The following is a 23,475-nucleotide window of genomic DNA, read 5'->3' as shown; positions in this document are numbered from 1 at the left end:
TTTGGGAATTTCGATTAGGGTTTAAAAAACAGAGCTTAATAGTTAATTGTGAATTTATTTTAGTTAAAGGGAGTTAAGTTAATTATAAGGAAATAAAGGGATTTAATTGTCAAAAAAATACTGGAGGGAGTTGACATTTATAGAGGGTCTTGGGGATAGAGGTGTGGTTGATTTTGTTTCATAGAACCACATAAAAAACATGTATTTGTTTTATTAGTATGGGGTATAATTTATGCTTTGAGATGATTGTATCTTTTTTAAAAGTCATCCATACCTTTAAGCCAAACACATACTAGAGAGATGAACTGAGTAGTTTGTGACTTCCCAGCTGTTTATTTTATACGGGTTTAATAATTGAAGGAAGATTTTTAATTTTAGTAATGACCAGAGAAATGGAAACAAAAGAAAACAAATAATATTTGAATATTCATAATGGTTGGGGAAAAATAAATTTTATAAAAGATGTTAAAAAAACAACTCGTTTGTAATATTTATATTATTTAAGTTGAATTAACTCAACCCATCAAAATAAAATAATATAAATATTATATATGATAGTAAGTAGAATAATCTGATAAATGATTATTACGAGTTATGTGATAAATTGAGATATTTAAGACTTGACCAACTCGACTCAACTCATATATTTTATATTTATTTTGTTTTTATATATGTTAGTTTGTGAATTAATCATTTATTTTTATTATATTTAAAAATATCTCATCTCCAAAGTATTTATTAGTAAGTTTTGTATTGGATTTGTTTAATGTAACGAAAGAAAGCTTGTCTGTTTACTAGAAAGGAGATAAAGATAGTTATAATTTAATGTTGATGCAAGGTATTAAAATTATATTTAATATTAGAATATCATATGACATCTATAATTTATATTGTAGGTTTGTCTATAAATAAAAATCTATATAAATCAGCTGCATAAATCCTATGAATCTATATAATATCCATATAAAAATCAGCTTGTTAGGAAAAAAAAAGGAAATGAAACATATTTATAATTAGTAAAATATTAAAACTTGAGTTAAATATAGTTATGTATTCAAACCCCGTCCAGTTATATTCATAAATGCCCATCAATTTTACCCTTGATATGTCCAAAGAGTGGAGATTATTTTTTTAAAACATCGATTTGGAGCAATTGCCACCTCACTTAAATAAGGGGGTAAAAAAAAACTGAGAATAAAAATTGAGTAAAACAATAAAAAGAAGAAGAGCCGTAATAAAAATTATTATGTTTAAATAAAACCTAAAATTTAAAAAACACAAGAATACTTCAAAAGTAAACTTGATTCGATTCCATCTCTTCGCTACTCTCCTTGAATTTTGATATTTTCATGATTTTCTTTTCCAAAAAAAAAAAAACTAAATTTTGGTTTTGAAATATTTTTAATTTCTCTCTCATTTACTTTTACCACATTGCTCCATCAAAAAACTTGATCTCATAAAATTGACATTAACGGCACCGTTTGACATTGTTGGCACCTCTCTTCTCCTCATCACACGAATACTAGTTTACCTCTAGTTTCATTTCGGTTGCATGATACCTTAATGAGGAGATTTTCAAAATCTATTTTTATTTAATTATATAATAAAAATTTATATTTTAAATAACTATAGCAATCTAAATCGTGGAAAAATATTATCTATTTATATTTAAATTTTTTTAATTTATTACTGTTTCAATAAAATCATGTATTTTTTACATGTAGGGTAAATTTTTTAATGAAAACATGATACAAATAAAATAAACATTTATAATAATTCAAATTTCAACGTGGGAGAAAAAATGCGTTTCTTTTTTCATGTTTTTTTTAATATAAAAAAGTGCTATTTTAAAGAAAAAATAGGCGTTATATGAAAATAATTTTCATTCAAAACATAAAAAAGTCATAACATGGTAATTCTAATGGAACAATATAAAAGGAATGATAGAATAATTAATTTCAGAATATTATAGCATAGAAAATAAGGTCTTATTGAATGTTCATCAGCAATTTTGTTTTTGAAAAAACATGCAAATTATATTTATAAAATTTTTTTATAAATTAATTGATAATATCATAATAAAAACCTCAGAATTTATTTTAAAAATAATATTTTTAATTATAAAAAAATTATTAACGCCAATTAGAAACAAAATAAAGAAATTAATCTTCACTGTAAGAAGCAAAAAATCAATGCACATGCAAATACTTTACTTTAGTTATCTTTCTTATCTTATTTGCTTTCTTTCATTTATCATTAATGAAGTTTAATTTTGATTGTTAAAATTTATTTATTTAAATTTTAAGAAATTTTTTTTTTTACTATCTTGGTGATAATTAAAATAAATATTCATAATTAATGATCTAAATTTTGAGAAAAAATGTGTTTCTACAATTGAAATTCATTTTTGTTTTTTATTTTTATTTTGATAGAGATGTGGTTTTTTATCAATAAAAATATATAGCAATTAAAATAAATATCTATCGAAACTCAAATGATTTAAATTAAGTAAGAAAGAAACAATTTATTTGGCAAAGCTTCACTTTTTTTATGTTGTTTTATTCTTAATTTTGAGAGAAAATAAATTTTTTTTATAAAAATCATGGTTATTTAAATAAAAACTTATCATGATTTATAAAGTAACTTTAAGGAAAAATAATAATATTTTAATTATTCTCAAGCAACTACATAAAAAACAAAAATATGGAGATAGTAATATAGAAACTGATAATGATAAAATACATATTTTGTTCTTGTTGAATATTTATGCCACCGTTTTTAAAAACTAGTGCATGTTAGTATTATATGTAATCATAAAAAATAAATATTATAATTAAAAATATTACAATAAAAACTTAAATATAATTTAAATAACATGGATTAACTTATTGTTTTTTCAAAATCATTGTAATTAATTATCTAAACAGTAGTTTATTCAGAGATATAAAAAAAATACAACAACCTAGAGGAGCAAGCAAATGCACTCCGGTGTCGTCGGCAAGTCCACCCAGGCCAGTTTTTATATATATATATATATATATATATATATATATATATATATATATATATATATATATATATAGTAGACTACACACGATGAGTCATCGATGCTAAATATCATCCGTCTACAAGCACTTTTGATCACCAAACCCATCTTCGATGACTGAAAATACGAGATGATAGTTTTTGAATTGGCTGATTTGTTGTTAGGTTTGTTTTTTAAAATATTTTTTATTTAAAAATATATTAAATACAAAAATAAATAGAACATACTATATTAAAATTATTTTTTTACCGGGAAATTTTTTTGTCAAACTATAAAACCATATTTTAAATAATAAAATACATTTTAAATGATCTAAAAATTCAAAATAAAATAAAATTCAAAAACATTTCTTAGAAGGCTAATAGTAAATAAACAGTAAAAACACGACGGTAGAAGTACATGATGTGTTAGTTTCTTATATAATACAATAATATTTTTCATCCTAAGTGCTCTTGTCCCAAATATACTTAACTAGAAAAGGTTAACATAAATGCTTTAAAAAGTGTTAAATCAGGGATGATTTGTCCTAGTCGGTGCCAAATCCAGACGTATATATACTGAAGTGAAAACTTAGGAGAATAACTACTAAGCTGTTACCGGTTATTCCCCAACCACCATGTTCATCTCTCTCATTTTATTACATTGCTAGATATTAGATCCCAGTAAAGTTGAATATTTTTTTAATAAAAAATAAATATGTGGATTTTTTTAATTTTTGATATAAAAAAATTTTCAATCAGAAATTAAAAAATTTATACATACATTTAATTAAATAAATGAAGAATCATCCGTACTAATAAACAAAAAAAAATAGCTATAACTAAAGATTAAATTAAAAAAATTAAAAGATAGATATCCATTACCATATTTGATCAATTATACACTAAGTTGTGTTTATATTTCTGATTTTACTCGTATGTTTTAAAGTTTCGTATAACTTATAATATAATAATTATGATATGGTTAAATGTAATTGGCCGCGCTGCAAGAGGTGCAAATGGGTAGGAAGGTATATTCTATATAAACAATAAACAAATGACATTCTTTTTTTTAAATTATTTTTAGAATGAACAAATTAAGTTGAAATAAACAGATGAGCAAATTCGCTATTCAAGATGTACAAGGTAAAGCTCATGGAATTAAAATGAGACTTCCTTTAAATTTCAAAAAAAATAAAATGTGTTTTCTTACTTGAAAACTATTTATCAGAAAGTAAGAAACAGTGGCACTGCGAACACGAGAGCCCACCATCTAGTAATCAATGATTTCAGGCCTTCTGATCCACTGCAAACAAGCTTGTTGTCATGGTAGGTGCAAACCGGTTGCTTCCTGAAATTAAAACAACAGTACTGTTAATCGTGTTTATGAATCATTATATACAGGAGAGATTGAAAATCTCAGTATCTGTAGATGTTCTTCCTGTTTACTGACCTGGACGAGCAAAAGGAAACGATATAATCAGTCCCTGAGCACGTAAAAATACTGGTAGGATCATCATATGCATAGCTATAAGCAGTAGGGCATGCTTCTTTGAACTTCTTTGAATAATATGTAGGTTGACAAACCACAGGGTTTCCATAAACTCCCCTGCAACAGTATTCATCCGTGTTGAACACGTCACAAGCGCTTCGACAAGCGATAACCTTTCCGTTGGACTTAACAGCGAGCTCGGAAGGACAAGTATCCCTCAGATCTGCATCACAGCCAGCAACGCTGCAATTTCCTTTACCATTCACTGGTGTAACGGCTATTGGCAAATTAAAACCGTCGACAAGGCTGACATCGTAAAAGTCGAGTGTTGTTAGGGTAAATTCAGCAAGGGAGGCTGGGGTCTCACCGGAGGCCTTGCATTTCAGGGATGTGCCACAGGGCCCCGTCTTGCATGAACCACTTCCATTTTTATCGAATTTGCAGCCTGTTCTGCCCCATATCCGGCCACTCCAGCCAACCGGAGCAGTGAAAACAATTGATTGTCCTGATTTTAACTCAAATCCACCACCATTGAAGTTGTCACCTGGGGTGACACCCGGCCATACCGTTTCTTGGCAATAATTAACTATGGTAAAAATCCTCGCACACTCCATCATTTTTGGCCCTGCCAGTCACGAAAATTGAGATAAAAATGGGAAAAAATTATTATCGACGCGATCCAAAATGTTTAATTTAATGCCAGCTGCTAGTGATCTAATTTCTTTATTGTATAATTTATGAAAAATGGCTTTCAAGTTTAAATAATGCTTTAAAATTTTATATATTTTTTAATAACTTATGATAAAAATAATTTAAATTCAAAAAAAAATTTAGCATAAATTAATCTTTTTTTATAAAATAAGATATATAAGTACTCACAGTCAATAAGTAAGTTAAAGATCGATCTTAGTTTTTAATTAAAGCTAGACTTTGACACCATTCTGTGACAACTTTTTTCATTAAAGTTACAAATTACTTTAACCAAAATATTTATCATTTTTATGTTAAAAAAATTAAAAAAAAAATCAAATGAAATATAAATATTTTTAATCCTAGTTAGATTAAAAAAGTAAGCATCTTGGTCGTCAATATATAGTGTAGCAACAAGCTCACCAAACCAAAGGCATTGCTGACTAAATTAACTAATTAATTACGGAAATAAAGAAAAAAACTGATAAAGATTTAGAAAGCATTTACCTGATGAAATCAGGAGTAGAATCAGCAGTAGCGGCAAATGCACATGGAGACGTGTCATCTTTCTTAATTTGCTTGTTGTGCTCTCTATAGAAGTGGAAGATTTAAAATGTACCCGACATATAAAGCAGAGCGGCGAAGAATACGTGTGGAGGGAGGGATAGGACGTAAAATCAAAACACGAGTCTATTCTAGGGAGGCTGTAGGGCAAAGCTGGATGATTCCTTTCCTCATCCTTTCATGCAAGTTTATTCAGGTTCCGTTCATTCCTTTTTCTCTACTTTACTTTCCAGTTTCATGCATCAATGTGATCGGTGGATCCGGAACCCGAAAAAAAAAAAAGCCAACGGTGGATCAGCAGAACGTGCCACCTTGCGATAATTAATCTGTAATCCGTCTCCACTTTTTTCCACACTAGTATTCATTTGTCTTTATAATTTATACTATAAATTTTTCCAGCAACAACCTAAAATCAAAGGATAAAAATAAAAATAAAATTAATTTTAATTTTTTTAAAAAAAACCGCGTCAACCTGATTCACTCCACTAACTTACTACCCATGACATGAAATTAGAATTAAAAAATAATCAAGATCAACCTGGTTCACCTCTTTAATTTTTTTTACTTGAAGGACAATGAAATAATTTTACTGTTCTTAAAAAAAAAAAAGATGTAGGAGCCCTAGAATTCTTTAACTTATTGTTTGCTTTTTAAGGGCATTTATATCATTTTACTATATAAAAAAGGTTTACAGATCATTATACTATCAATTAATTTCATAATACTATATGAACTTCTTAGAAAAAACCATTTTACCCTATAAAAAGGTCATTTAATTTTTTTAATGAAGGGAAAATACATCATTATACTATAGCAATCTATAATGCAATGAGTCTAGCCCTATAATAAAATATTGGTGGGTTTTAGGTTTTTTTTTAAATAGTGCTAGAGTATTAGTACTTCAATTTCTACCATTTTTTGTTTTGTTTTGGATATCTAGCCAAATTAATTTTTTTAATGAAAAAGAAGTGTTGCTAGCGTGTTTTATAGTAGAAAAAAATTAAACCTTATAAGATTAAACCAATGCAATCTAATCAACTTAATGAGTTTAAAAACAATTTGAACGATAAAAAAAATAAACGCTCATAAAATCAAGCACTAACAAAATAACAAAACATTTATTTGAGACTGCGATAACTTAATAAAAAACAAAATAAAACAATTTGTGAAAACCAATTTAAAGTAAACCAAATGTTAATCTTGGGTGGGTTTGGATAGGGCAGCGCTCTTGAGCCATGATAAAAAAACATGAGCATACATGTCTCTAGCTTAGGCCCATGCACTTGAGCTTTAATTTTTATTTTATTTTTTGAAAGGATGAACGATATGTTTCTACCCTGTATTTTTTTAAAAAAATAAAGGAGAATAAGTGACACGTTGCTTATTGTGCAAAGATTTCGACAGCTAAAGGGTTGCATAAGATTATGGTAAAGGTGTTTTACACTAAATAATTTATTCTTCAACTATTTTTTGACCTAAAAAGACAAAAAAAACACTATAGAAAACTAAATAATTTTTTTATGCCTTCTAATAACCCAAAAAAATCTAAAAATAAAAAAATAAACCTAAAACCTAGATTTTTTTTAGATTAGATATACTACCTTATATAATTTCAAGGCGAAAGAATACCCAAGTGAAACTACTCTTATTTAATGAAACATATTGACATCAATATCGATTATTTTGATGGTCAAAATCGTTATCAATCGATTTTTTTTTTACTACCAGAATTCAACAACTCTCTTTCATATATTAAACCATATATTGTGAAAAGAAATGAAGTTCTTTTTATTAAAATTGAATATTCAAAAAATATAAAGAGGCTACAAAGTTATCACTTGAAAAGTAAGATAACCAAAATAAATCTTTCACTTCGGCTTTAAAAGTCCCACACATTTTCTTGGCATTTTTAACTTTGATATTCAATCTTTCAATTTGATCATCTCTTGACAAATCAAAGGAAATTGAGTACTAGTGTGGCCATAAAATGATTAATTCGTAGAGAAAAAAAAATAAACTACCAAATTAAAAAAAAAAAACATTGTGGATTCCTGGAAAAAAAAATCTACGCCTTTCAGTTTTTTTTTATTTAAAAAATCTAATTTCCAGTTTTATAAACAATACGAAAAGTTCTCAAACTCCTTTTCTAACCACCCATTAGCTGAAAATTGATATACGTACAATAATGATCTACATTTGTCAGTTCGGGTTTGCACTCGTAGGCTTAGAAAAAAAAAAAAACACAGTTTTCATGTGCTTTGGGCTAGGCTTCAGTCATTTGTCGACATGGACACGTGGCTGTAAAGAGCTATTATAATGGGCTGAGGGGGTGCAGAATGCAGATCCTTTTCTCTATGACGATATGAAAGACTTTTATCAAGCCGTACTAATAAAGATAGGGACACCCTCAGGTCAAGTAAATGTTGCCAAATTATAGACATACACGTCGCTGGTCCGCATAATTTTTTAAAATATAAAAATATATTAAAAACATAAAGAATTTCTTAATTGTTTTATTAAATATGATGTAATGAGATTTTTTTTAAGTGTTTTTTATGTTAAAATGTATTGAAATTTTTTTTTATTTTTAAAAAATTATTTTTAAAATTAGTACATAAAAAAATATAAAACACACAAAAAATTAATTTTTATTTTTTTTAATTTTTAATGAATACGGTTTGCACTATGTTCCTAAACGGACTCTAAAAATAACTTATAATTTAACTTTTTACTTAACTTGAATTTTTAATTAAATTATGTAGAAATTTACTTAAATTAAATTGATTAATTTTATTAGTCCAAATATAATCTTATAATTAGTAAAAACATGATTTAATTTTTTAAAAAAATTTATAATAATAATTTTTTTAAAAAAATTATTGAGATAATGATAGAAGTAATTGATTCAAGTCCCAACAATACTTGTTATAGATGTTTAATAATTTTTTATAAATAATTTTTTTAATTACATGAAAAAAATATATGCATGTAAAATTAAACACCAATTTAAAAATAGATATTTATTTAAGATCATAATAATTCTATAAAAAATAATAAAAAAATAAATCATGCCTATTTATTTCTCAATCAAGAAATTTTTTTAAAAAATTAAAGGATAAAAAAAAACAAAAATACCATATCTGTTCAGTGAATAAATTCATCAATCTAGCACGCCGAACATGTTACTGATTATAGAATATAGCGGAATTATAATCTGTCACTGTTTGCTCGAGCCCTAGCGTCGGGTTCTCCTTCCCGGCACTGGATCAGTCACTAAGCGAATGTGCAACAATCAAACCATCTGTTTTTCTATTCGTTCTGTCTTCACAGCAGGCCAACTAATCTAAAGTCTAAACTACTAATTTACAAAAAACTATTAGAAAAGAAGTTCCTCCCCGCTTTCACAGCACATAGCTATTGATCTCCTTACCAACCAGGTGCTCCTCCGATCTCGCCGCCAGTAATGCTCGATTCCCACCTCCTGATCTCGCCGCCAGTAATGCTCGATTCCCACCAGCCTCTCCATCCTAGCTGCAGAAAGTTATGCCACAAAGAAAAGGATTGGGAGCCCCCCCACCCCCCCGGGATTGGGGATTATGCAAGCAAAAATGAATTAATTAACAAAACTCCCATCTCAATATCCTTTTACTTTTTGAAAAAAGTTGTGAGAAGTTATAATTAATAATTGTGTTTGTTATTGAGAGATAAAGAGAACCTTCTCAAAAGCAAGAGAACATGCGATTCTTTTTTTCTTTTTTCTACATGATTTTTTCTGGTACGAGAAAAATGATGAAAAGAATCCACAATTATATATGTTTTATGTTAAAAACACTATTTATGGTAAGAGAATCGAACACTAGCTAGATATGATAATACCCACATTCCATGATTCGAAAAGCTTAATTTCTCACATAATAAATGGCACTTCATTAACTGTAAAAGAATTCCAATTGAGATCATGTTGCATCCTCTAACAGTTAGCTTTAGCTCTATGTTAGAACTTGGCTTGGTAGTTAGATGTCGGTTGACCTTTAATTGTTGTGTTAAGTATATGAAATATGGGTTAAATGCTTATATTTTCAGGTTTAAAAGTTGTGCTGTGGAGTGAACATGTTAATTAGTCTCTGAGAAGTATAGGTCTTGGAAATAAACATTATTTAATTTATTTAGCCAAAAACTTAGTTTTAATTAAGCTCAACCTATAAAAATTAGTAATATTAACTCAACTCGTGAATATCTATAATATCCTTAAAAATATAGCCCAACCTGATATATATTCTTAACTTATCTTATCTAAAAAAATTTGAATAAATCGGATTTATAATTTGTAAAATATAAAAACTTGAATTGGATACAATTATGAGTTCAAACTCAACCCAACTAAATACATGTATGCCATTTCTTCGGTTCACACATGGTTATTAATTTTTCACCATGTTTATATACTTGGCATGTTATTAAAGTTATTTTTACATGTGATATCATAGCCTTCTTCTTACTATATTGATATTTTACATGTGGTATCATACTATCATATCCTCCTTATTATATAGATTAGTGTTAATTATATTCTATATTCGTGATTATTGTATACAATTTCTTAAAATAATTCACCATGGCTCTGCAAGATTGTATGTATGTCTTCATGATCACAATAGTCTCTTTGAAATCCAATGTTTTTATAGTCATTTTGTTAGTGAGAAAAGAAGGAAGATTTAGGCTGTGACTTATCAATTAAAATGCTAACTCATATCATTAATGTAGTTACTTTCCACCCAATCTTAATTTTAATTTTCAACATTTTAATGATAATCAATTATTGTGGAACCCATGGGGTGCAGAGTAGAAACTAAGAAAACACGGATCCAGATATATCAATTTAAAGCTTATAGTCGATAATTAAGGATGCTATGTTGAGATTGTGATATTAATTAATTTAGGAATAGCCAACGACATCTTGAGTTATTTTGTAATTAACTTTAATGCAAAATATTTTTTGAAGGCCATGAAGGGATAATTTGTTCATTTTGACAATATATTGACTATTTTAAAAGTCACATATAAGAGAAAAATTATCAATTAATTAATTATTGACCATAAAAAAATGAACTCTCTCTTTGTAATAAAATATGATCCTTCTCCCAGTGATTTTAACTAAACTTTCAAATAGATTCAACCGATCAACGGTAATAATAAATAAATTTACAACTCCATGATGTAGACTTGTCACCCCATTCATTCAAGATCATGATTGAGATGAGATGATGCCTAATCAAGTGGGCCAGAGAATAGACATTGACACGTAAGAAAATGAAAATAATAATAATAATAATAATAATTCATTCTTATTAGTTTAGTCTTGATGATGAAAGATAAGAAGGGGAAAAAAATCAAATCTTTTGCAAATACAGTTGGCACACGTGTGGTACTAATCATGTTTAGCACCAAGCCCCCTTGTCAAAGCAATAATTCACCCCATCTTAGCCTCTACCTCCACGAAACCAAACACACAAATCCAGATTGCCATCTTTTCTTTAATCCTTCTTCCAGAATCCAAACATTTAAAATTTCTCTTCGAGATCAAACCCTACAGTTGTTTATAAACATGGGCTCTTTTAGGCTTGGAAAAAGCCTGTGGTGGGCCACCCCGCTCGTGTAATGCATGAGAGCCTGGGTCCACCATTCTCCTTTCAAGCCCGTAGCAAGTAGGGGGAAAAAGAAAGAGAGAGCACAGTGTAATGAGTTCCTCACATGCAGGGGACATTGCTATGTCACCTACCAATGAGATTCAAAGCTAGACCCCATGAAAATGAACATGAGATAATTAAACTGTCACCTGAAAATCACATTTTAAAGGGTGAATAACTACTTAGGTCCCCACTTCGGTGAATCAATAATTGCTCCAATATTTTTTTTATAAAGACGAAAGGAAAAGGAGAAGCGTAGCAAAATATAGCGAAAAGAAGCGCTTCTTTTATCTATTTATAGACTCCAATTAGTCCACTGCTTCCCCAGCATTAGTACCAGTAAGCTACAACAATGGCTTCTGAGAAAGTTGAGACTGTTATTGCTGGAAACTACGTGGAAATGGAGAGAGAAGAGGGGAGTTCCAAGTCTACTAAGAGCAAATTCTCAAATTTTTTATGGCATGGTGGTTCAGTATATGACGCTTGGTTTAGCTGTGCTTCGAATCAGGCAATATATTCAAGCATGCTTACAGGATTTTCTGGTTTCATTGCCATCTTGCAAGAAATATAAATACATCAACACACACACACATATATATGTTTAATTTCTTCTATTTTTTTTTGAATTGTAGGTTGCACAAGTGCTCCTCACATTGCCCTACTCATTCTCACAACTTGGCTTGTTATCTGGAATCCTGTTTCAACTTTTATACGGCTTGATGGGAAGCTGGACTGCTTACCTTATTAGTGTTCTTTATGTTGAATATAGAACTAGAAAAGAGAGAGAAAAGGTTGATTTCAGGAATCATGTAATTCAGGTAATATATTCTAGCTACACACTTGTATATTCAAATTAGTATATCTGGACTATGATAACTGATAATTCGTATCGTATAACTTTTATGTACAATATATACAGTGCCAAAACAACACAGAAACAAGAGAGAGAGAAAAATAAATTTTCTAGTTTAGTCTTGTCAAGTGTTCTTTAAGTTTTTTTTTTTTTTTTTTTAACTTAATGGTGTTGTTTGCAGTGGTTTGAAGTTCTTGATGGGCTGCTGGGGAAATACTGGAGGAATATTGGCCTCCTTTTCAACTGCACTTTTCTTGTATTTGGGTCTGTCATTCAGTTAATTGCCTGTGCAAGGTATCCTTGCATATTCATCAATCAATCATGATATAAACTTTTTTCTTCTGCCCTATTCGGTTGAGATGATTTCATCATAAACAAACAGCACTTTCATCCTTCTTTTTTCACTAATGTTTCGCAGCAATATCTACTACATAAACGATAATCTAGACAAGAGAACCTGGACCTACATCTTTGGTGCATGCTGTGCAACAACTGTCTTCGTCCCCTCATTTCACAACTACAGAATTTGGTCATTCTTGGGCCTTATGATGACCTCTTATACCGCATGGTATATGACAATTGCTTCCCTAATCCATGGACAGGTTGGTTGCATATTCTATCATTGATTAATTAGCAGTGTTATTCAGCTTAAAAATCCAATTTTGGCGTGATATGCCCTTAATTTCCGCTGTCAATTTAGTATTTTTTTAAGGTATTAACCTAACTCCCTTTCCCCCCATTTTATTGAAGATTGAAGAAGTGAAACACTCTGGTCCAACCACAATGGTTCTGTATTTTACTGGGGCTACCAACATTCTTTATACCTTTGGTGGGCATGCTGTCACAGTGTGAGTGATGACTCAATATATATAATGGCATATACAAATATACTTTATGATAATGATGGAATTGATGTATAAATACATATATATGGACCCAGATGTAATTACTGGAAAGAGTTTTCCCTGTAAAAGAACATCTTTCCTGAAAAAGCTGGGACACCAACTTTCTGATTACTTTATACAATTCTCCATTTGGTTTCCAAAGAAGCTAGCGATAAACTTAAAAATATAACCATACCATCATTTTGGAATTTAAGTTGACCATCTTAATCACCTTCATACAGAAGCATTAATGCACAGCACTCCATACGTCTGCCCGTGCACGCCTGTCTGTGTGTATATGCACAGATGTATCAGAAATTAAATTTTGATTGATGAGACTCTGCGTGATTGTTATTGTAGGGAAATTATGCATGCGATGTGGAAGCCTCAGAAGTTCAAGCTAATATACTTGATAGCAACACTTTATGTTTTAACCTTGACACTACCATCAGCTTCTGCTGTTTACTGGGCATTTGGGGACTTGCTACTTACTCATTCTAATGCTCTCTCTTTGCTACCGAAGAATGGATATAGAGATACTGCTGTCATACTAATGCTCATTCATCAGGTTAATTGATTACCGCTTCTGTCCAGTGTGCCTACAAAGTTTTTTATAACTTCACCAGCATGGCTTCGATTAATTAATTCCAGATCGGAACAGGTTTCTAATCCGAGTCGGATCTGGTTCAAGTCTTATATGTTCATGTCCTTCATTTGACGCTTTATTTTCTTATTTATTGGCAGTTCATAACATTTGGATTTGCATGCACCCCGCTATACTTCGTGTGGGAGAAATTCATAAGGGTTCACGACACGAAGAGTGTGTTAAAGAGAGCTCTGGCTAGACTTCCTGTGGTGATACCAATTTGGTTCCTAGCTATCATCTTCCCTTTCTTTGGACCTATCAACTCTACTGTCGGATCTCTTCTTGTCAGCTTCACTGTCTACATAATTCCATCATTAGCACACATGATCACTTTCTCTTCAGCGTCGGCTCGAGAGGTTAGCCATCTTAATTTCCCTTTTATCATCATTAGTTAAAGCAAGTTATTAATAATCTCTTAATTCATTGTGTTTTCACAGAATGCTGTGGAGAGACCGCCCCCATTTCTTGGAGGTTGGGTGGGCTTATATTGCGTGAACATTTTTGTGATGGTATGGGTTTTTATTGTGGGATTTGGATTTGGAGGATGGGCAAGCATGCTCAACTTTATACGTCAGATCGATTCATTTGGCCTCTTCACCAAGTGCTACCAGTGTCCTCCCCACAAGGCTTGATTGTTGGATTCCCCTACTTTCAGAAAAGAAAGGTTTACAAATTAAGATACTTACGCAAGTGTGTAAAGAGAGATCGGCATTTGCAACTTTTCCCCCCTTTTCCTTGCAAGGGCTATTGTTGATGTTTTTTGAAAAGGTGCGATGGCCATCATGGCCATCCCTCCTTGTGAAGAAAGACCCACAGTTGCTGTAACTTGTGTGTTGATTAATCTCTCTCTTTTAAGAATGCAACTCCCTTGGTTTTTGCGGGATACATCACTCTCTTCCTATACAAGTAGTTATCATTTTATCCCATCAAATCTACGTGTATGTTTTTAAAGAAGTTTTTGTGATTGTAATTTAAAAAAAAAATTTAAAAATATAAATAGATGTGATTAGTTGCATTTTGATACGTGTTTGGTAAAAATTATAGTTAATATTTATATTCAGTGAAAAACATGTATAAAATATTTAATTGTGGTTGCTTTTTAAAAATGTTTTTTTACTTGAAAATGCATCAAAATAATTTTTTTTTATTTTTTAAAAATTATTTTTGATATCAACTCATTAAAATGATATGAAAATACAAAAAAATAATAATTTGAAGTAAAAAAAAATAAAAAATTTTTAAATTTTGAAAAAAATATTTTTGAAACCAAAAAATAAACAGAATTTTACGAAACTCAATAAATAAAAATTGTTTTATATGAAAATACAAAAAAAAATAATTTGAAGTAAAAAAAAAATAAAAAATTTTCAAATTTTGAAAAAAATATTTTTGAAACGTAAAAATAAACAGAATTTTACGAAACTCAATAAATAAAAATTGTTTTATATGAAAATACAAAAAAAAATAATTTGAAGGAAAAAAAATAAAAAATTTTCAAATTTTAAAAAAAATATTTTTGAAACGCAAAAATAAACAGAATTTTACGAAACTCAATAAATAAAAATTGTTTTATATGAAAATACAAAAAAAAATAATTTGAAGGAAAAAAAATAAAAAATTTTCAAATTTTTTAAAAAATATTTTTGAAACGCAAAAATAAACAGAATTTTACGAAACTCAATAAATAAAAATTATTTTATAAAAACTGCGTTTCAAACTTAATTTTTTAATGAATCCATGATATAAAACATAATTTGATATATTACCAAATATCTAACTGTATTTTTTACACCACAAATACAAAAACTAAGGATAAACAAACGCACCTTAGGATATTTCTAAAATTGATAGTTAATTTTTTCTTGGAAGGAAATCTAGACTATTAATTCATCAGTTTGTGTGAAAAAGCGTGATGTGCTACAGGATGACCCCTTGCACACCATGTTGTGAGGGACGGCCATTGCAAGGTGTTGCGTTCAAACAGACAGCTGTAAACATCGGCCGCAAAGTCTGGGGTTATATTCATGGACCCAAATGTGCATGGAAAGGAAGGGCATAATTTTATTATCCGTTTAATCATATTTGATTCGAAAATTAATCCTCAAAAGATTTAGATCATCAAGTCAAATTGTTCATCAATTATGTAAAATATATAAAAATCACAAGAGTAAATAATGATTTTTTTTAAAAAAAAACACCGAAACAATAAAAGATATATAACATTTTCTCTTTTTATTTGAGTAGCATGTGCGTTTTCATTTAAAATTGATTTTTTTATATATATTTCTTAACATTAATTTTTAAACATCTTATAACTTTGTATTTTTGTAAATTTTTTATTTTTTAAAATTTCTGAATATATATATATAGTTTTTAAATTTATTTTTAAATAAAAAATACTTTAAAATACAACTAGAATGATAATTATAGTCTTGTTTGGATATCACATTAACTACAAAAGAATATTGTTTGCAATGATGTAAGTTTGTACTACCTAAATTATTATTTTTTTACTTTTTGTATTAATCATAAAGGTATAATATAAACATCAAATATTGATCAGTTTTTAATAAATCATTAATGCTTAGATCAATACATTCAGAAATATTAATTTTCACAGAGCTTTTTTTAAGATTGAAATTTTGGATGATGATATGGAAAAAGAAATCCACATATTTTTTAATAGGGTTAAGCCTCTGAAAATATTTAAAGCAGCAACCTTATAAAACTATAGTCCTATTGCCAGTACTTTGTATTCCTTCTCCTTTAACCAAGCAACACGCCCTCTATGAACTTGAAAAAAATCAAAGACATTTGAAGAACCCCAAATCCAACATCTTCCTCGTCCTTTTTCCTTTTGAAGAAAATAGCCTTTTTTGTCTTTTTAGTCCCCTCGCATCTCCAGAAAACTCTCAGCTTGTCGTCAAATTAATAATTAAAAATGGCAAGATTACGCAGATTCTTTGACAACTAATATTAGAAATCTGTGTTGTAATTGACTTGGCTATGAATTCGTCCGTGGTTTGGGTTTCATTCGACCATCAACGATTACAGGTTCTGCGTTGTGGAGGTTGAGGGTGGTGTTGCTGCGTTTTGCAATTCGATTGGGTTAATTCGTTTTGCAATCTGCAACAGGGAGGGGTTGTGGGTGTTGGATTTCACTTTTGCTCGATCGGGTTTGAATTTCTTATTGATTCTTCGTATTGGAGAAGATGAAGATGACAATTTTGTTGAAGTTTCTTGTTATTTCTTTTATACGTCCATTTATTCCTTTCAATCGATCCATTTCCATTTTATAACTATTCAGATAGAGATGCTTAACGAACTCCAAGCTTCTAACCCAGAAATGGTGTATCACAGTGGTCTATCCTGATAAATATAAGGTCTGGTTACTGATCATTTGATGTGCCTCTCGCATTCTTAGGTCCTCTTACATAGCTAAAATTGAAAGCAGACATAGTCCAATGTGGTCTGTCTGTAGTCTTCCTAGAGGACAAATGAAATGAACAAAACGACTTGGAAATGCATACGCTTTGTGATTGGGTGGAGTAGCTGAGTCCTGACTCCTGAGTGTAACATAAATTATTGGCGACAGCAAGAAAATTAGGTGTTAATTAACCGAGGCTAATTATGATTGGAAAAATACTGTTTATATAGATTTATGTGCACCGTTCAATGAAACAGTGGGAGATGATTTTGCTTTTCTCGTAAAAAAAATAATCCTTAAACGATTATAGAAGTTATTAAAATCTATTCATACAGCTCATTAATTATTAAAAAATTAATTAAAAATAAATGTGTCTTTCCTGGAAATTTAAGCACCGTGAATGATTTACATTGTCATTAAAGATAGATTTTTTAAAGTTGGCGATGTAAGGGCTTCTGTACTTGCAAGAGTTTGGAAATATGGTTATACTTGTATTTTAAAAAAAATTAATTTGTTTTATTTTTTTGTTAAAAATTAAATTTTTTATGTATTTTGGATCGTTTTGATACGCTGATTTTAAAAATAATTTTTTAAAAAAATAAAAAAAAACATTATTTTGATGTATTTTGGCACAAAAAACACTTTTAAAAGCAACCACAACCATACTTTTAAACAGGTATAAACTATAATAAAATGATAATTTTATACTTTGTTGCAAAACTTTAAAGATTGTGATGAGGGTTTTTTTAGTCCTTTCACTCAAAGGCTTTTTTTTCTATTATAGTTTTTTAATAAATATTAAATATTAATTAAATAAAAAAAATTATTGGTACATGTAGTATACATACTAGCGTGCAGGAGCTGCTTGTGTCTTTCAGGTGACATGTGCAACGCCTCCTTATTGCCAAAACCTCTTTTTATTGTGTCATTAGAAAGGCATCAATGTCCTCTCTTTTTTACGACGACAAGTGTAATTGGTAGTGATACAGTTTGTTGTCGGCAAAACTTTAAAAATTTAGAATTGTCATCTAATTTAAGGAGAATTCTACTGTCATTCCTTTTCTTTTAATTTTTAATTTTTATTATTAACTCCTTCATAAAATTTTAATTCATTTTAATTTATATCATTCGATTTCAATTTATAATATATTATTTTTTTAATTCAGTATTCTTTTGGACGATTCTTAGAAGTAAAAGGCCTTGTGGTTTTGTGGGTCACAAGCATCTAGCAAAGAGTATGGGCCGGTGGAATTGGTGGGCTTATAACGACCATCAGCCTTTAAGGCTACAGTGACTTTGAATCTGAGAAATAGAGAATGATCACAGCATGGAGAAAAGCTCCAAAAAGCAATCTATACTATTACCGATGACTACTGGACAGTGGACACGTACTCTGCAACTCAAAAGCAAATATTCCACTTTCAAAACCTTATCCAAAACCATCTCGTGGAAATTAAACTACTTCCGAAGAAGCGATGGTGTGCATGGCAAGGGAGTGTGGAAAGAGGCAGTACTGCACTGCACAAATAAGAAAGCAAATAATTGGATGCGGGAACTGTCATTCGATCGAAAATGCACTAAGAACTGATTTTTTTTCAAAAAAAAATTATAACACTAATTTAAAAGTTTTTGACATAAAAATAATATTAATTTTTTTTTGATGAAATAACAAATTTTTACTTTATCGCATTTTCAAAATACAATATTTACTAAATAATGATATATATGATTATTGTCTTTCAAAATATCTATATTTAAACATATTATGTTTTAAAATTACAATAACTTACATGTCATGAAATTTAAATGAATTCTCAGACCAATTTAGTTAATGTCATAAACCACGACATAAAAGATATGCTATTTTCGACAAAGCCTTTTGCATGTTTGAACTCACCATTTCTTTTGATTTTTCCGTGCTAATTGCCCAGTTTGTCCATAAAAACTACTTGTTGTAGGTTAGTTCTTGACCAAAAGATACACATGATCAGTCACTGATCAGTAGGAGACCATCACATTTTTTAAGAACTCTCCAAGACAAGGAATATCAGGTCATTGTCGTGGAATGTTTGAATTATTTTTCTTCTTTCTTTCTCCAACATCAATGAATTTGGCTATTTACCAAGATTGCTTTTGACCAGCAACCGCGACTTTCCTGGATCAGCGGGGACCCTAATCCTCATGGAGTGGTCGTGAAGATCGGTGTTCCTTTTCCTTTTTCCTTCTTCCCCTCAAAGATCAAATCAGCGAGCGAGGCAACAGCCAATAGCACAGTGTACCTTCTAATTCGTACAAATGTGAAAAACGTATAGCAGGCTATAAAGAAACATCGCAAATTTTTTTGAATATTTAATTGCTTTGCATTAATATGTTTCACTACTAAAACTGAGAACATACAAGATTAGGACACTGCAGTTATAAATATATATAGATCTCAATTCTCATCATATTGTATGATCTGAAAGGTAAAATTACGTACAGAAGCAATGAGAGAGTTTGACTTGATTCAAATTATATATAGGAGAAAGGATGGAGCTGCCTCTCATTCGTTATACCATGATGAACAATGAAAACATATACATCAATCGTAATGTTGAAGAGTTAGCTAGCAGGAACTTGCCAGCTTGACAAATGCGATGACTGTTACATGAAGCAGCGATGAAAAGAGAAAACAACATCATCTACTAGACAACAACAACATAATAAGTATCAAGTAAATCAAACTTTATTGTATGCATGCATATTGTAAGCTTGTAGAGCAAGAATCAAATCTTGATCAGGGATCGTCTAAATCAAGTCTATAGTGTAGATAAGGTACACGGGTGTGGGTCCTCCATCGTCACCTCTGACAATCTGACAAACCTCATGTGATGTGAATCAACTTGCATCGCCAAGTAGTTGGACTCTCTTGATTGTCTCGAGCATGTACCAGACCATGCATAGACCCATGCATATTTGACGTTTCATGTTGGTATCAGATTTTATGAGGTAATAAGTTCCTATTTTCAAAATTAAGTGAAGTCTAGAATCTAACCAAAATTTGGACAATATGACCTAGCTTACTGGGTGTTAATAGCCGTGGCAAGCATTTATTGCCACATTAGGTCATAGGCAGAAAGATATCCAGGACACTGGAAAATGGGAACTACTTCTATGCCTGTTTTGGGGGATTTCACGCAGTTGAGTTTTGATGAAGAGGCTGTAGAGTTATTTTATGGTACACTGAACTGATTGTTTATGTACATGTATGATTGTAGACAATAGAAAATAGTTCAAACTATTAAAAAATTGGATTTTAATTTATGTTTTTGGACTTAATTTATATGAATTTTTAGTTAAAGTTTATTAATTTGATTTTATTTATTGGGTTAGATTTAATTATTATTGGACATTTTATGTAATGGACCATAAACCCAAATACTTGTTTTAATTAGAATTTTAATAGTTATATCTTATTTTTCTAAATGTTAGAGTTTTGATGAGTAATAAAAATACTACAGATCTCCCTTTTTTTTTTTTTTTCTTCACGTTTTCTTCTAAGTTTTTATTTTAAAAACTTTTTTTATTTTTATTTTTTTATTTTTTGTCCCGCATTATTATTACTCATTCTGTTATTTTTCTGTGCGTTTGCATGTACATGGTACCATATCACTAGCTGACCAGTAGTAAAGAAGTGACGCGAAATTCCCTCGAAATTCCTCAAGACTGAGTACAGCGGCTCGCGAAAGCCACCCACGTGGCTTTTATAATGAGCCCGCCTGCGGTAAAAGAGGTTCAAATAAAAGCTGAGCTCATGGATGGCTCTGTTGGTCAAAACCACTGGGGTTCATGGAAGTTTCTCCTGATATTTTATGGCTGCCCACTTCTAAAAGCGCGACTTTCGTAATGGTTCTTCAGGACTTGTCCCTGTCAAAGCTTTTTGTTTTTGTTTTTGTTTTTTGCAATTATATTTACTGAATAATATTGGCCATTAAACTGTAACACCAATTAACCAAGGAACCCCAGTCTCCCACAAGCGTAGAATCCACCCCAAGAATAAAGGTCAAAAGGTATAGCAGAGAGAGGGAGCAAGGAAAGTACTATGGAAAATCTATCCAATGCGGCTTGAAATTGTGGCCGTAACTGGGCATTGTTCTTCATGTTCCAATTAGCAACAACAAAGACTTCTCACATAGCCCTCCGTTCTTATAGAGCATTAAATCCACTTGAGGAAGAGAGCATGCTGGCAGCCATATCCAAAATCAAAGCAACTGCAAGGTACAAAGCTAGTCAAGCTGATTGAGTTCTCCCACCTACCAAAAGTCTCAATTGAGGCCCCCATGTATTGAGATTTTACTCAATTAATTCCTATCATCTACAAACACGACACCCGCGAGCCTTCCCCATTTCAACACAACATCGGAGACTCTGAAAAATATATGCGAGCTGAAAAATACAACCACATGCCCTCTTAACAACAATATGATCTACAATTTCAGCGTCGAAAGATCTTTATTGATAACGCCAAAATTAATGTTTCAGAAAACATCAATTTTGTATCTTTTAGCTGTTATTTTGACATTATATTTGCTTCTCTTAGCTGTTTTTTGTTTTCTTAGTTTATTGGATCGTTCATCATTTTATTCTATAAATCTGCTAAACTTGCTATAAGCAGATTATCTATGTTTTATATGTCTCCTCCGCTAGATCTTGATGTATTTTAATGCAATATTATACTTCTAAAAAAAAAAGCATCAATTTTGCACCATCAAATCTAATATATAACAATGGGATTAATTAATTGAATCAACCCTCAATAGATGACGGGCTCAGCTGGGACAAGTATCATAGTTTGTGACAAATTTATGGTTAACTCCAAGGTAAAAGGCCAGCTAGATGAACCAGCCATTCTCAACTCACAGATTTGAGTAAAAAGAAAAGGATAAAGAAAAACAAGCAATTCTCAATTTCGTTTCTTTTCTCATATGGAGCAGCAATGACACAGGCAAGCTACTAACACACACCTGTATGCTACTAACTCGGGGATTTCTTCAAAGATAACCAAAACAGGCCTGTATGCTAAGTTGCTAATTATTAACCAAGATTCCTCCTAAAAAACCTAAGGGGTTGGGAATAGATGATAAGAGAAACAAGTTTTCACCACGCCCGTTACAGATCTATAATTAATTAAAACCACATCAAAACATTGAGCCAAGCTGCTCATGAAGTCAATCCTTATATGTGTCTCCATTCAAAGAAACAGCATCCTGAAGTTTCACATTTCATCAGAACTCAAAACACTCTTATATCAACGTAAACAAACAAGAGGGCAAAGAAACATGGGATGTATATTGACACTTTTTTTGGACAAATCAGACACGATTTCAGGAGCTAATTTTGATACTCAGGTGATGATGTCTCTCTCACACGTCAAAATCCTTGTAGTCTGAAAAACACCATCATGTCAGTAGCGGAGGCTTCTAAATAATTGCCCGGAATACAAGAGAATTGGATTTCACAAATTGGAAAAATGTGAAGTTGGGCCTTCCTTGAAACCAGCTGGCACTCGAATGAATTTCAAGGAACCAGTACACTTTTATCAGCTGCATGCAATAATAGATTGCAAGCATCATTCTGGGTTTGAGACAGCATGTTACAGTTAAAAAAGAATACATAATCCTCTCAACATTATACCCTTCTATTGTAATCATTGCATACAGTCATCTGACATTATTCTTTCTCTTTGTTTTCAATAATCTCTCGTACAAGTTTGTGAATGATAAAGACCATAGACAACAAAACTGCGGATATATCATGGAGCCAAACAGGAGATGCGGGATATTAAGACCACACACACGATACCCTTCAGGGAGTGGCTGGTCTAGCCCCGGGAGAACTCCAATCTTAGAAAATACAATTTCAACCTTTCATAGGCTACCAAATTTTGGATAAGATTGTGCATGAATTCTAGCCATAAAATAAAGTATATGCATAGTCATCCGTTCACCAAATACTTATGACTATTAAGATAAATACTGCTATCTGATCCACAACCGAGAGATCCAAAAAAAAAGAAGCAGTGCCATCACTTTCAAACAGTGGCTATCACATTCACGCCCCAATAATATTTATCCAGCTTTAAATTAGGGTTAAAATTAACCGATAAAATGTGATCAATTGCATGTTAAACATAACCGATAAAAAAAGAACCTATATCTTACGCAAACAA

General features: G+C 30.6%; 2 protein-coding genes across 2 annotated transcripts; one reads left to right on the top strand and one right to left on the bottom strand.

The window, feature by feature from the left end:
• Nucleotides 1-4,044: 4,044 nt before the first annotated feature.
• LOC133691854 (pathogenesis-related thaumatin-like protein 3.5) lies at nucleotides 4,045-5,869 on the bottom strand. Its single transcript, XM_062112469.1, has 3 exons — nucleotides 5,714-5,869; nucleotides 4,478-5,141; nucleotides 4,045-4,375 (listed from the first exon to the last, which is right to left on the bottom strand). The coding sequence occupies exons 1-3, from the start codon at nucleotides 5,769-5,771 to the stop codon at nucleotides 4,252-4,254; spliced, it is 846 nt and encodes a 281-aa protein (XP_061968453.1). The 5' UTR covers nucleotides 5,772-5,869; the 3' UTR covers nucleotides 4,045-4,251.
• A 5,852-nt stretch (nucleotides 5,870-11,721) lies between these two features.
• On the top strand, nucleotides 11,722-14,725 carry LOC133691019 (auxin transporter-like protein 3). The gene is made up of 8 exons (XM_062111326.1): nucleotides 11,722-11,965; nucleotides 12,090-12,275; nucleotides 12,492-12,604; nucleotides 12,729-12,912; nucleotides 13,061-13,158; nucleotides 13,555-13,762; nucleotides 13,939-14,196; nucleotides 14,278-14,725. The coding sequence occupies exons 1-8, from the start codon at nucleotides 11,810-11,812 to the stop codon at nucleotides 14,470-14,472; spliced, it is 1,398 nt and encodes a 465-aa protein (XP_061967310.1). The 5' UTR covers nucleotides 11,722-11,809; the 3' UTR covers nucleotides 14,473-14,725.
• Nucleotides 14,726-23,475: the final 8,750 nt, after the last annotated feature.

Source organism: Populus nigra, chromosome 4 (assembly GCF_951802175.1).
Source record: "Populus nigra chromosome 4, ddPopNigr1.1, whole genome shotgun sequence".
NCBI classification, from domain to species: Eukaryota; Viridiplantae; Streptophyta; class Magnoliopsida; order Malpighiales; family Salicaceae; genus Populus; species Populus nigra.
The sequence above is the reverse complement of the archived record's forward strand: the minus strand, read 5'-3'. Positions and strand labels throughout refer to the sequence as shown.

What these genes read in the sequence shown, in the direction of transcription:
- LOC133691854 (XM_062112469.1), bottom strand. Translation starts at nt 5,771, where the DNA reads ATGACACGTCTCCATGTGCATTTGCCGCTACTGCTGATTCTACTCCTG. An exon ending in TCTACTCCTGATTTCATCAG is followed by an intron (nt 5,142 to 5,713) that starts GTAAATGCTTTC and finishes CGTGACTGGCAG; the next exon opens with GGCCAAAAATGATGGAGTGT. An exon ending in GTTTCCTTTTGCTCGTCCAG is followed by an intron (nt 4,376 to 4,477) that starts GTCAGTAAACAG and finishes TTTTAATTTCAG; the next exon opens with GAAGCAACCGGTTTGCACCT.
- LOC133691019 (XM_062111326.1), top strand. Translation starts at nt 11,810, where the DNA reads ATGGCTTCTGAGAAAGTTGAGACTGTTATTGCTGGAAACTACGTGGAA. An exon ending in GGTGGGCATGCTGTCACAGT is followed by an intron (nt 13,159 to 13,554) that starts GTGAGTGATGAC and finishes TTGTTATTGTAG; the next exon opens with GGAAATTATGCATGCGATGT. An exon ending in TACTAATGCTCATTCATCAG is followed by an intron (nt 13,763 to 13,938) that starts GTTAATTGATTA and finishes ATTTATTGGCAG; the next exon opens with TTCATAACATTTGGATTTGC.